This window comes from Danio rerio, chromosome 17 (assembly GCF_052040795.2).
Source record: "Danio rerio strain M-AB ecotype USA chromosome 17, GRCz13ab, whole genome shotgun sequence".
In the NCBI taxonomy this organism is placed as follows: Eukaryota; Metazoa; Chordata; class Actinopteri; order Cypriniformes; family Danionidae; genus Danio; species Danio rerio.
The window spans coordinates 30165289-30180440 of NC_141037.1; the positions used below are offsets into that span (position 1 = coordinate 30165289).

Below are 15152 nucleotides of genomic sequence, written 5' to 3' on the forward strand. Positions count from 1 at the left end.
CTAAAGTCTTCCAGAGTTGCTTGGTTTCCTCATTAATCCATGAGGGCTGATGTTGCGGGGCTCGATTAATGGGCTATTTTGGCACTCCACTTCAGAAGGGGTCTCAGCCTTCTCCTCATGGATGTGTTCACTCAGATTATGGTCCATCTCTACTGGTTCATCCTCCACATTGAGCTGCACATCAGCAGGCTGGGCCAGCGGTGCAGGAGGGGTGGGTCTGTGTGCTGATGTTGGTCTGAGGCAGTAAAACAAAGCCTGCAGGTCCTTCCGGAACTTAGAGCTCATGCCAATGTAGATAAACGGATTGTAAAAACTTGCTGACTTGGCAAACAAGCTTGCCAGGATGCCGTTGAGTGGGGGTATTTGGTAACCCAAGGCGGACCACATGGAAATGACTGCATATGGGGACCAGGCCAACAGGAAGGCCGCACACAGAATGAGGGAGACCTGGAGCAAAAATACAGGACAACAAATAGATGTGTTGACATTTGCTGTTGCAAAGTCTAATGGCACTGTGGCTTCGCAGAGAGTTAAGGTTCTTCTTTTGAGAAGTCCCCAGAAGGAACATGCTGACTAGAATGTCACCGTGGGCTGGATTAAGAACATATTAGGGCTAGGCATGGGCCGGTATAAGATTCTGATGGTGTGATAACTGAATAAAAATATCATGGTTTCACGGTATTATTACTACTCTGAAAAATGTTGTTTTTAAATGTCTGGTTAAAAAAAGCTCAATTTCCCCCACTGAACACAATATATTTTACTTTAAGAAACTAAATTAAGAAACTATTTGAAATATTTTGGAACAGTGTAGAGTCCTTTTCAGCTGGAGAAGCTGTTGCCTTAAAAAAAACTAAATAAAATAGTTGTAAATACACAAAATAAATTTTTTTTAAAAATATATAAATACATATATCGTAGGAACGTTTTAAAACCTTGACTTTTCCAAACCGACATGAACCTTGAAAACAGTTATCATCCCATGTCTAATTGGGCCCAGGGGCCCCATTTGTTTTTTCGCCTCACAAAAGTAGTTTTTTTTTACTATTATTATTATTATTATAAATTTGCTAATTAATATTATTATTTAATTTTCCACTATTTGATTTATATTTGATTATTATAAATGTTTTATATTTCATTTAAGTAGGCGTAGCCTACAAGCATACAACATTATTCAAAATCACCCAAAAAATAAATAAGCACATTTACAATACTTCCTAAATGAGTGCATTACAATAAAATAGAGCTATCTTTAAAAAAAACTTTAAACATTAGCTAAGCAGAAATCCCTAAAATATCTTTCAAATCCCTGATCCTATTTTTCCATTTGGTCCTGAGTCAATCAATTAAAGAAGCTTAACATGTTTTTTCCACTCAGATATATAGATATATTGTCGAATGAAAATCAGCGGCAGTATTTGATTGCTCTTGTAAGGCGTGAGATATCACAAATACTTTGATGTCACAATTTAAACATGAGCTGAAAACAGAGACAAATGACTTCACAACCCAGCATGGGAATGCGGGAATAGCCAGCTCCCCCCTACATCTGCATTTGAATCCTCCGAATCTCGACTTCAACCACCCCAACTCACACATATGGTCATTTCAAAGTCTGAATGTTCTAAATAAACCCAACTGAATTTATCTATTATGTTTGATATCATTTGAAATGTCTCATGCGACTGGTACAATGGTCTCATTCTCTCAGTAATAGACATAATCAAAACAATAAATAAACAACTTCAGGCATCTTTTGAACCACTGTGAAGGGTGTGACTTTCCCACAGGCAGCACTAAATGCAAATGCCTTTTGTTATTTACACAACCCTTTCCTTAAGGGGATTCTTGGATTACTTAAGGGAACGTTTGAAAAATGTTCGGGGCGATTCTGCTTACCCAGATCAGCCCGTAACATGGAGCTTACGGTATTTCCTCTAATATTTTTTTCTTCTGGAGAAAGGCTTATTTGTTTTATTTCAGCTGGAATAAAAGCAGGTTTACATTTTTTGAAACCTATTTTAAGGTCAATATTATTAGCCTCCTTAAGCAATATATTTTTGATTGTCTGCAGAAGAAACCACTGTTATACAATGAACTGCCTAATTACCCTAATTCAGCCTTTGAATCGCACTTTGAATGCTTATATTTTGAAAAAATATCTAGTAAAATATTATGTACTGTCATCAGAGCAAAATTAAATTAAATCAGTTATTATAAATGAGTGATTAAAACTATTATGTTCAGAAATAAGTAAAAAAAAATCTTCTTTCCATTAAACAGAAATTGGGGAGAAAAAGGGTTGCTAATATTCAGGAGGGCTAATAATTCTAACTTAATAAATGACTCAACTGCATATATACAGTTATTTTCCACTCTGCAAAGGAAATAGAAACAAATACAATAGAATAAAAATATGAAACAAACTGTGCTATAAGCATCTTCACTGTAAGAAAAACACTTTAGCTACAAAAGTCCTTCAGTCAAGAGCAGTGAGGGATTTTTCCTTTAGTTGTTTGATAAATGATAAAAACAGACGGCAGCAGGAATATTGCGCGCTGTCACTTTAATGGTTTCGTTTTCACATGTTTTTGATTCTCAAGTCGTTTGTTTATTACACAAATGAGGGTTAATATGAATAATCAATAAACACTGCGTTTTGACACCTAATTGACGTTAAGATGACTTTAGATGTCTGCGCTCTGCTCGTCTCAGTGTGCGACTGAGACTCAATGCTGATGACATGCTTCTATGTCTTTCGCGCTTTTAAGAGTAACAAATGTGTGAAAGGGGGCGGTATATGACGCAATAATCATTTATCTCAATTAAAGGTTTTTCATAATCGTTAGAAACCAAAATCGAAATTGGATTTTTGATTAATTGCACAGCCCAAACACACACACACACACACACACACACACACACACACACACACACACACACACACACACACACACACACACACACACACACACACACACACACACACACACACACACACACACACACACACACACACATAACGGTCATTTTTATAGCATACCCAATTCACCTATACCATGTCTTTGGACTTGTGGGGGAAACCGGAGCACCCGGAGGAAACCTAAGCAAACACAGAAATGCCAACTGACCCAGCCGAGAACATGCTACCCACTGTGCCACCACATTGCCTAGGACATTCGTTTATTTAAAAGTTCACTCTCTAAGTTGTTCAGTTAGATTTAAGCATATCTTTTCTTGCAATATATGGGCAACTCCGTAATGATGGACCTCTTGACAGTTGTTGTGTAGGCTATTTGATTTGGTTGCCAAGTGTCTTGGTTATATTATTTGAAGGCAGGATTGTGTGAGTGCCAAGACATTGTGAGTAGGGTCAGACAGAATTTGCTGACATTTTTTGCTATTTCTGTGGAGAATTGTGTACAAAAAAATCTGTGGAATTTCTGTGCACAGATTCCATTTGGGCCTAGTTATGAGTCCATTAACATCTACAGAATGATTCCGCCTATCTTGGCTTCTCTTACTGCACGTTAATAATAAATACTGTTTGAATCGTATTTTTTGTTCTACAATGCACTTGGTTAGAATACATTAAACTGGACTGTTCTTGTAGTAGAGCCGAAATAAGAAACTGTCCTGGGACATCTGGTCACCCTCACTGGGGACTAAGACAGCGCTACTTAAAATACAGATTGGGCTACTGCCACTCCAAACCATAGATTAACAGCTGTTTTTGAACAGCAACAAACTGAAATGAATTTCCACATCATGGCGCAGATGAATTCTTCAGCCAATCAAGGGCCCCATCCTCTTGCAGGCCCTAGGGCTTCAGCCCCACCTAGCCCTTATGTTATTCCAGCCCTTTCCAGTTAAACCAGTTGAAATATCAGAATTTTAACTCTTGAAGGAACCACAACACTTGCAAATTTAAAACTGAATACACCTGCTCAGCATGTTAGATTAAGCAAAATAGCAGTGTGATGTCACATTATAACCTTAGCAGTGTTCATAACTTTATATGCCTGAATTCTAGCGGGACTGTGGCTTTATGGTGTGTACTATTTGTACTCAGATGTTGGAAATCCTAACTTTGGAATTTGGTCCCTGTAGGTCGGAACACTAATTTGAAAACTGCTAAGAACCACAGCAACCACAACTTCAGAATTCAACATGGCTATTTAGCGCATCAACTAAAGTGAAACAAAATAGCATTTCTGTTTGCCTGTGCCTCAAATCTTACTGCCTTTTTATCAACTGAGATGTTCATCAATGGTCGTGTCCATCCTGGTTTTCAAATCAACTTGACAGATATCTGACTTTGAGGGTTAAGGAATTTAGCACTAATCTTTGGTCAAATGATAGTGGTTTTACCCGTGTAATGCTGCGCTCTATCTTCTTCTGTCTCTCGCTGACATCTCCTCCCTGGCTGGATTTGTGGCTGGAGTTGACGGTGCGGATTATGGACACGTATGCAAACACTATAATGAACAGTGGCACGAAGAAGTTGAAAAAGAAAATGCCAATGACGTAGAGCTTAAATGGAATGGAATACAGAGCTCTTGTCCAGTCGATTTCACATGTCCCGTACCCACGTGCTGCGGAAGAAGTGCAATTAAATGAAATCTCATTATCAATTTATTTTTAAGAAAAAATAATTCTGTCCCTGTTTAGATCCTACCTCTGTAACTACCCCAGCCCAGCAGCGGAGCTCCCGCCCAGAACAGACAGAACAGCCAGACTGCAGTTATGACCAAGCAGATATTACGCTTGTTGATGTGATGAGCTGAAGGACATGGCAGAAAGACTCTGATCAGCACAGTCTTCATAATATAATCATGCTGATTTATCTAGTATTTGTGCAGCCAAGGATAAAGTGGTAAAATAACATTGTTCTAAATTTATCAAAGACTGAATTTATGGTTTTGTTTTGGTCAAGTTTTGTTTAGTTAAATCTGGTTTATATACTGATTTTTCAGACAAGGCTAAGTGAACCAAATTTGCTAATTTCTAACTCTGTCTGGTGATGATGACGACAACTACAATAAAAATATACTGACATTACTGTTAACAAAAAAAAAAACAAGACGAGAAAGCAATTGAGGGAAGTTTTTTTAAAAATATTTAATCAGAATTAATCTTGGTGTGTGATGCAAACACGCACATTTGAAAAGTAACTGATCCACCAGAAGACGCAGGCGATTATATAATCATCCATTGGGGTGTCCGTCTGTCTGTCTGGTTAAACTATAATAAAATGGCAACCGCTGAGAGAACAAGAAGATTCACGTTTGATGTCAAGACAAAAAGACTGTAAACTGTATGGAGAAGAAAAAGCTGATAAAAACAACAAATCTAAAGCAACATCAGCATGCCAAGGAATCATCCCGGAATTCACGCAAAGGTAAAATCTTTTTTATTTACCCGAGTGTGTGCTTTTGCTTAACTGAAACGGTATAGCCTCTCACTGACCTTTTGGTAAATCTTATATACAGATGATCATAACCTTCCTGTTTTTCACTTTATTTGTGGCTTACAGTTACAGTTTAGCTAACCCAGATCGTGCTAGGTTGACGTGTGCTGTCTGCTGCAATCGTCATGACTGCAGCCATTTACAGTGCAACTACCACAAAACAAAAACTGCTTGCTTTATTCAGGACATCATTCAGCGATTATTTTTACATCTGTAAGGATGTAATGATACTGTAGTGCAATAATCTCCACTTATCAGGGAGTTGCATACAGCATGCAATATAACGAAACTGCCTTCAAGTAAAGCGCACTTATTTTTTACCTACATTTTCGCTTTAGATTTCCTCTATTCTGTTGCTACCGTATAGACAGACATTGCAAAGTGGACTTAAACTATTTTAATCCCTTTTAAGATTTAATGGCTTGAAACTGTTCAACAGACTGGTTAAAAAGATTAGTAGTTTACCACATTAAAATAAAAAGTTTGCTAAATATAAGCACAATCCTGCATTTTCAGTAGGCTACTGTTCTTACATGTGGGTTGATTGCTGCCACATAATTGTACATATTACTTATGATATATATAAACAATGCATGTCTAACTTTTAGTCTTCAACGGAAAAAACAAATATATGTTAGTCAACTAAATGTAGAGTACATTTAGTTGACTACAATCTTATGAAATTTAGTCGACTAAAACTAAAATGATTCAGAAGACTAAAATATGACTAAAACTAAAATGGAATCTTAGTCAAAAGACTAAGACTAAAACTAAATAAAAACTTGCTGTCAAAAATAACACTGCTATCATCCTACTCCCTAATAATGTTTCAGGGCCAAGTACCCTGAAATTGGATGATCCACCAGGGTTTCTTCGCTCAAATATAAAGACAGCTATTTTTATGATTGTGTATGATTATATTATGATTTTTTTAAAATATTACTATTATAGGATGGCACTTTTTAACCCATCTAGCAGTAACATATGCTACTATTGTACCCAAATAGTCTTGGGGAAGCACACAAAAAGAAAAAAGTTGATTATGCGGAGATATTGTTGCATAACTATTACAGAACAGCTTTCAATAATGGACCTGGAGTAAAAAAAAAAAACACACACAAAACTAAGCTATACAAAGGTATAATAACCCAAAATGTTTGGCCAAGACGGAGCATACCATGATGAGGGTGGCAGCCTTTGATGTAGCGGATGACACTGATGGCTGTCAGTGTGTTGATGCTGATGAGTCCGAAGAGCAGGATTAGGAATCCGTCCACCTGGCCAAGACACAAAATCTTATACATTGCAAGCAGGTCTAGCATTCTCTGCAAACCTGAGGGAGTAATCACTCTGACTTGTCTCATCACCCACTAAACAGGCACTGGGGAACAAGCCAGCAAGATTAGGGGATAAAAGGACACATGCCTGTGTACTTGGAACGACTACAAATAATTCATCTCTTCAGCCCCTCCTGCTTCAAAACACCACCTGCCAGACTGCGAAGGGAACACAGTGATGGACCTCCAACACCAGATATTTTGATGTCCTTTAAGAACATTCATTGAAATGAAAGGAATACCACGAAAAGTCATTCGTTCGTTTGAACTTACTAAATTCATCTTGAGAATCTCAAATACATCATTCGTTTACTTGCATTTCATTCCTAAACCTCTTTAAAATGCAAAAATCTTAAAATGTGTCTTTTCATACAATGGAAACCATTAGTCTTCAGAAATACTGGACCAAGTTTTAAGTGACATAAGAGTGCCAATGTCATACCCTTACCTTGCAAGTCCAAAATGTCTTTATAAGATAGCCTTCATCTCTGAACACATCAAAAACTTCAAGGATCCCTCGAGAATACCCAAAAATAGATATGCTGGCATCAGAAATGGCAAGGTTGAGAGTCAAGAAATCCTGTGGTTCGAGTGCCTTTCTTTGCTTTGTTAAAAGCAATATTACAGTCCCATTTCCAATCCATGAGAGCCATCCTATCAAAAATGAAAAGATAAAATTCACCTACTCTTCTATCTCACAAGTATGTGCTATAGCTCAGGAAGAAACAAATCTCAGCAAGGCACAAATAATTCAATGCAGTTACCTAGTATCACCAAATAGACGCCGATAGCTGTTTCTCCTCCATCCGACACACGGTAGACTGTGATGTTTGTGGGAGGAATGCTGTGAATGTCCATCTTAATGAAAACCTTTAGGTTGGAGTCATCTCAGGATGATGTTTGATGGGGTTAACAGTATTGCTCTCTTCTTTGGTGGAAGCCAAGAACAACCAGCAGACTACACCAAATGGCCTTTACTGTAAGAGCACCAGTGTTCATCTAGACTAGGTGTAATCTCCTTATCTTTTTAAAGACTTTAAAGATTGAAATTTCTAGGTCAGCTCTTCACAGACACCAAACCACTTAAGGCATTTACCTTTGCTCCTGAATTCACCCGACGTCAACAAGCCCATTATGCGGCATGAGATGTGTACATCTATGCAGATGACCCAAGGCAGACTCAAAGAAAGTAAGCAAAACAAAATCGGTGCTTAAGACTGTTAAACTTTATTTTTGGGAACATTTAGAATTGAATTAAATAGTATAAGAAAGACAGTCTTCAGTAATGAAATATGCATGATTCTGTAGTTAGAGGTGTTTTAATGGAGTACAACTGAAGAGATCTCGATTCCAGATTTGAGAATGGTGGATAACAGGACTTCATCACTCCACCTATTTCTGACCAAGCTGAGAGAGCTAGGGAGAAATGAATGGGTTTAGTCTTAACCGCTCTGATACAGCATAATCATATTAACACTTTAACAAAAGCAGGATTACTACTCAACAATTATGCTGCACACAGTCAGTGTCATAGAAGTTCATGACCATAGGAAAAATAGGGAGAAGAGAGACATAAAACCCTCCCCCTTGTTTTCACCCCAAAAAGCAAATGAGTTAAAAGTATATTAAAAAGAATTTGATGTGGAAAAAACTGGGCAAAATGTTTTAAAAATATTTAGAGAGGGAAAGGCACGTTATGACTTGGTGTCAACTTTGTTAAGACAAAGTGCAACAGAGATTTGCTTCGCCCAGCAAAAAGCATTCCAACACACTCAAAGCAGTGTTGTTTCCTCCAACTCAAGGATAATCTGTCGGATTTTTGAGCAATGAATTGCAGGGCAGTTGATTTTTCACAGAATTCAGTTCTTGTATGTGATAATGTTTTAATGAATTTGTACTTTCAGCTTAAGGTAAATTAGGCAAGTTACACCTTGAATGTATATATACAACATGCACTTCCTATTGGTTTATGCTGTTTAATCATACCTGTTTAATGAACTGGGCAGCATTGAACAGCTCACTACAGCCATAAAGAATCCGCTTTCCTTGCCTGGTCTGTAGAGAAGGAAATCGTTACACTCATCTTCAAAAGCAAACAGTTCCAGAACATTTCAAAATGTGTCATACCTTTGTGTAGTCAACAAGATTTTGATACTCTATGTAATTGCCTCCTCCAACAACAAAGACGATAGCCTGTGGAATCAAAAGTTGTCATTATTTGTTCAAGTTTAATCTTGTGTGAATTTCAACACGCCCTGCACAAAAATAAAAACCATGCAATATTTTATTAGAAGACTCAAATGGCTCTCCAACAGACGTAAGCTCAGACAATGGGCTTCCAGCTCACTTTATCTGCAGTAAGGCTTAATCTCAACTAGGAACAGAAAGCTATCTGTGCCATAGATTAACCCTGCCAGGTAACAGAGCATAGGTGCCAAAGTGTGAAGATACCGTATCAACATGCTCACGGTGTAAATCAAGGCCATTAGATACCATCACTGATTTTATACTCACCTCCTGAAAGGGGTTCTTGTTCCTCGGAATGGAGCTGAGGGAGTAAAAAGGTACGGATTAATTCATCATCACCGGCAGAGAGTGAAAACAGTCAATAGTTGTGAGGAAAAAAGACAGATCTTCTTATATTCAAAATATTTTCAGTGGAAAGTTACAGCTCTGGCAAGGATGTACAGATCCGTTATTTGCCTAACTTCAATCCTGCCTTATGTGTATGTAATAAAGACACAAGCGAATTTGAATTCCTCCATGGATCAAATGCCTTTAACATAATATTTGAATACAGTGGGACCAAGTCAAACACAGAGATGTATCATTTGAAAATAGAAGGAGACTAGTCTTCATCTTCAGTGTCCTACCTCTCGCTTCCACGAAGCATCTTGGGATCAAAGTATCTGTAGTCATCAGTCTCCTACAAAAATCACAACACATAACATTAGGGATTACAGAGTGCGTAAGTAAATTAAAGATGAAATAACAGTCACCCTCGCACCCTCCCCACATCACCATCTCCTAAAAACCACCTCATCCATCTACATTAAACGCTTATCAAGATCTAATGCTTCCCAGCAACCATTCGTCTGGAAACCAGAAGTCTTAAACAGTAAAATGTCTGACTCAAAGAACGAGATTATCATCTCTCTGCTTTGAAGACTCTTGACACAAATTAAGGAGCACTGTCTCTGAGGTAGGGGCCAGTGGCCTCCTACTTCCTCATCCTCCGCATTGGATGGGACAAGGCTGTCTCTTTCCCCATAGGACCCAAGTCAGACTGGCATACCTGGCACCTACTTAATTCCTGGAAGAAATACTTCGCCATCAACTTACTGATAGAAGAGCCCCGCTGCACTTCCAAATGCTGAAATGCTTCAGATTTTTCTGCTATCGGTTTACCCTTGCCGCGTTACAAAGCTCAATATTAATAGCAAATACCGAACACACTATTGAGACCTTGTCGCACAGGTCCATCTGCAAGGACTATCTGAGGGATGGTGGAGGCAGGAGATTCTGGAGAGCTCAGCTGCCCCATCTCCCCCAACAACAGACGTATTGTGCAGGGAACTGAAATTCCAGTAGCTGAGAAAATGATAATACGGTTATGTTCAATTCAAGTTTATGGGCAAGAAGGGGAAGCATTTCCAGTCGGTAACAGGATATAGCAATCTGTCCACCCCAGCTTTTAAGAGCGAGAAGATCAGAGGGACCCTGAGGGTGTTTCAGAAGGAAATAAGGTCTTTATGTCACAGTACGAGAAGGGGAAGCTAAAAGGCCGCTGTTACATAAGCTAATGAGTGCAGGAGCTAATATGTCAGCTAGCTGTCTCAATTACAGCATTTTATAGTGAAAACACGTCGAGATAGTTCCTGGAATTGTGCTTGGGGAGAATTCAAGATAGAGGAGTCCTAAAAGTCATATTACGAGGGTGCTGTCAAAGATTTGCCACATCATATCCTTTGTGGTAATTCCACATTCATAAAAAAAATCAGCATCAATCATTCCCCCCACGCCGTCCCAGCAGTTAGATGATTTCAAAGCATTGGGAGAAATTTCAAAAGCCAATTTTTCCTTCAAGGCGATCCAATAATAACTCGAAAACAGTCAGTGTGTTCAAATACCTGATGCTTCATATACAGACATTTTGCAGACAATGAGATCCTCGAGTGTAGCAGAACACAATCCTTTTATCACTCAAATGGCTTCGGCTTCTGTGTAGATGTCCTGTAGCACTGTGCACGTTAGGGGTTTGAACCTTTGTTCTGCCTCACAAAAGGTGAAAAGCCCAAATGGACCGCTTCCAAAATCCCTCAGCCCTAGAAACTTAATACATCATGCTTTGGGTTCTCTCACTAGAAACTCTCTCTCTCTCTCTCTCTCCACAGGTGTTCCCCTGGCTGAGACAGTCGCATTAACTGTGCAGCTCAGATTGCCTGGATTGAGGTCTCGGCACACTCAAAGAGCCTCTTCAGTGCCCCGTTCAGAGCAAAGTCAGTGTCCCATAGCGCTGCAGTGTCATACGCATTAGTCCGCAGTGGGAGGTAGAGCAGTGAGCCTTGGCGATACGCAATACCATAAGCACACTGGACACAACCACCCTATGATCTTTAAACATTTTGGAATTTAGACTTTTAGATAACAGATTGAAAGACATTTTGTTATAGCTTAGATTTTTATTATTATTGTCTGTTTTTGTTTGGCTGATAATATAATTTCAAAGTCTAAGCAATACCTAAATAATTACCGCACTTAAAATCTTGTACTCTTAAATATGACTACAAAATCACTTAAGTAACTTCACTGCTATTCATAAATGCTCTCACATGGCCTCGTGGGATAGTAAAATGTCATTAAAGGTGCAGTATGTAAGTTTGACACCCAGTGGTTTAACTAGGTATTGCACTCCTGGTTCAAAACACATGCAAGCACAGGTTGCCAGCTTGCCAACATCAACAAGAGTGAGCCTGACTATCGAGTCTATGACTGATTTAGGTTGTGTTCTAAATAAAATCAACAGCACTTGACAGAAGGAATATTTTCCATATTAAGAGTTTTTGTCCTAACCAAAATCTGAAATTTATATTTTAGAAACGGCTTCTATTTCTTGCAGCTAAACTACAGAAAACTATGACAATGATCAGCTCAGGTACACCTCATGTGCTTTATTCACTGCTAAATGCTAATAATGTGAGTTAAAATGCCATTTTACATGACATTTATTGCCATACTACTGAAAGCAGCAGCAGGCAGTTTACCTCAGATGTTGAAAATAAAATAAACCATTTGAACTTCAGAACTGTGAATCAGTGAAAGCCAACACATATCAGTGATTTAGCATTTACATTTAATAATGTTAAAGATATTTAATAGGTATTAATTAGATAATAAAATTATCATTTCGTTGGAGTGCAGTGAGTGCACTATTCTGTGCTTCTGAATGACTTCATTTAAATTTCTGTCCCGTTTTTTCTGGTGCAAACAGTCAAATTGCTAATCACTGCGTATCTTTTAACGTAGCATTTTGTTAGGGAACAGGGTTACAATGTAACCTGTTCACCAAATGTTTTTGTTTGTAATATTTATATTATTTAATAATTAATAACCACCTCATGTGAAACTCTGTCTCACTTTGGAGTCTGCTACTGTCCACTGGAGGTTGCATTTTGGTCACGGGCACATACTTTAAGAGCCTTTCTGATTGAATGAATGAAATACACCGTTTCCCAGCAAGGCAACCCGAGGTGTTGAAATATAATTGGCTAAACTGGCATTGGGCAGGTTAATTGACCAAAACAAGTTTAGCATTGTTTTTCAGATAAACAAGAATGTTCATTTAGCATGTTTCTTAAATATCTGCAAACTTATTATGAGATTTTTGTGCTTTAGGAGAGTCAAAACCTTATATACAGTACCTTTAAAAATCTGTTCTCCAGACTCTCTTTTAAAATAACAAGATATTAAGGTACATTTCACTTACAATTTTTTGAATTTATATTAAGATGCATGTAATGTTTCCCACCAACAATTTAGTATAGAAGCAGACATATTGAATTGCAGGGAGTAACTTAATATCTAAATGAAGTAACCATTCTGAATAAATGAACAACTTAATTAATCCCACATTAACTCTGTCTGCTGCTACTTTCAGGAAGTTTTAGTGGTATTTATTCATGACAGGCCTTAAAGGCATAGTTCACCAAACAATTTAAATTACCTCATCATTTACTCTCCATCCTGTGGTTTTAAACAGGAAAGAAAATTATCATGGAAATCATAAGTGGGTATTTGTAAGTGCTTATGACACATATAAAGATAAAAAGATGCGAGGAAAGGTAGAAATAAGCACTCACTGGGTTTGACTTCATTTCCATCAAGTTGTCCAAGATGCGAGTAACCGGTAGGTTCTATATGAGAAACAATTGAGAATATCCATAAAGCCAATAAGCCAACAAACTTAGCACAGTTTTGTCCAAACAAATATAAAACTAAAGTGCATCACAAGCAAATAAATCATTCAAGAACCACAAGTACTGCAATCTCAAATTTCAGGAGAAAGGAAGCTATAACAGAAGTAAAAACAGAAAATAAAGTAACTGGTAAATGCAGCTCGCTGACTGAATGTAAATTTATCACCGTCACTTGCCCAAAATGAATTCTTCACTTGTTTTTCCTTTGGTAGGGAACCCAGCCTTATATTTCAAAAGTTGCTGTTATGACGCTTGGTTATAATTGTGGTTGACAGGATTCTGTAGATTTTTTTAATACACATTTATGCAGTTATTATTAGCCCCTTTAAGCAAATTTTTTTTCCCGATTGTCTACAGAACAAACCATCGTTATACAATAACTTGCCTAATTACCCTAACCTGCCTAGTTAACCTAATTGACCTAGTTAAGCCTTTAAATGTCACTTTAAGCTGTATAGAAGTGTCGTGAAAAATATCTAGTCAAATATTATTTACTGTCATCATGGCAAAGATAAAATAAATCAGTTATTAGAAATAAGTTGTTATAACTATTATGTTTATAAATGTGCTGAAAAAATATTCTCTTCGTTAAACAGAAATTGGGGAAAAAAATAAACAGGGGGGCTAATAATTCTGACTTCAACTGTACATACAAATTGTTTTACTACATATTGTTGGCAGTATTTTAACATAAGAATCCACTAGTGTTTATGTTTACAACAGGAGTGTGTACCAGCCACAATCACATCTGCATTTTTTTTGTAATTTTTGATCTTTTAGTTTGCACAAACTATTCCACAAATTATTTTTAAAGTAAAAAATGGAAGTGATTTACGAAATGAAGTCAGCACTTAGAAATGGAGTGGTCTTAAATGTGTTTTGAATGCATTTGACCACCCAAGCACTTAGACAACAAAAAACAATCTGGGCAAATGCGTTATTGTGAAGTGGTCCGAAGTTGATCCGTTCTACACTTGTTATTGGAGCAACAAACATTTTTAGTACAATCTTCTGGTCCCTAGATACACTTTATGTTTGTTCTTTAATTAGAATAAGCTATAATGCACATATCGGTCACACTTTATTTTGATGGTCCATTTGTTACATAGCATCTACATGTCAACTAATTCTCATTAGACTATAAGTAGACTGTTAGGATGGGGTTGGGATTAGGGTTAGTGTAAGTTGACAAGTTTTTTAGAGTCAGATAAATGCCTGTTGAAGGAGCAGTATCAACAGATATTAAGCAGACAGTCTACTCAAATGGACCATCAAAATACAGTTACTCACATATCCATAATAAGATGCATTATTTGGTCAAATGGTAGCAGATTGGATTGAATTGAATAGGTTTGTACACTTCTTTATGCTTTTTATTTCCTTAAGTGCTATTAAATACTCACATGCTGTTTCAAGACCAGATTTTTCACTCCCTCCATCACAAACTGGGAGCCGGTGTTCATCACCCTTGAGAACAGTCTGGAAAAGTGACAGTCCATTGCATTCAAATCACTTATGCCACTAACAAAAGGATTCACATTTTGAGAATTAAATGTGGTGTAGCCTCATACCCCATAGGTTTCACTCCACTGCTCCCGTAATTGGCTGGCGTCGCAGCCATCTTGGTGAAAGCTCTGGAAAATAGGTTATATTAGTTGCAACACTACTGTTCTCATCTTTCTGTTGAATTTAATGTAGTAACTAGGCAAATGTGACAGCGTGTTATGGTGTGTTTGTTGACTATGGCGAGAACTTACTTCCACTGTTTAATGTAGTTAAGTGGGGATAGGTCGCAGCCTGCATCAACCATGGCTTTCTTGTACTGTTCTAGATCAGCCTAAAAAGAACAAAATGTCTTTATTATTT

At 37.6% G+C, this 15152-nt stretch overlaps 2 protein-coding genes and 1 long non-coding RNA gene across 3 annotated transcripts in view; 1 reads left to right on the forward strand and 2 right to left on the reverse strand.

The window, feature by feature from the left end:
- opn6b (opsin 6, group member b) lies at positions 1-7668 on the reverse strand. Its single transcript, NM_001316950.1, is given in 6 exon segments — positions 1-447; positions 4375-4598; positions 4682-4786; positions 6651-6750; positions 7259-7464; positions 7575-7668. Coding segments are annotated over 6 exon segments (1176 nt in total).
- On the forward strand, positions 4773-12110 carry LOC147839956 (uncharacterized). Its single transcript, XR_015513469.1, has 2 exons — positions 4773-5404; positions 6852-12110. It is a non-coding gene; the product is annotated as an uncharacterized LOC147839956 (long non-coding RNA).
- Positions 8018-15152, reverse strand: part of scfd1 (sec1 family domain containing 1) — a 26503-nt gene continuing 19368 nt past the window's right edge. The window contains 9 exon segments of the mRNA NM_182861.3: positions 8018-8226; positions 8797-8865; positions 8938-9003; positions 9325-9358; positions 9684-9736; positions 13170-13223; positions 14690-14765; positions 14858-14920; positions 15044-15123. Of these exon segments, the coding sequence (NP_878281.3) occupies positions 8203-8226; positions 8797-8865; positions 8938-9003; positions 9325-9358; positions 9684-9736; positions 13170-13223; positions 14690-14765; positions 14858-14920; positions 15044-15123 (519 nt within the window). The 3' untranslated portion in view covers positions 8018-8202.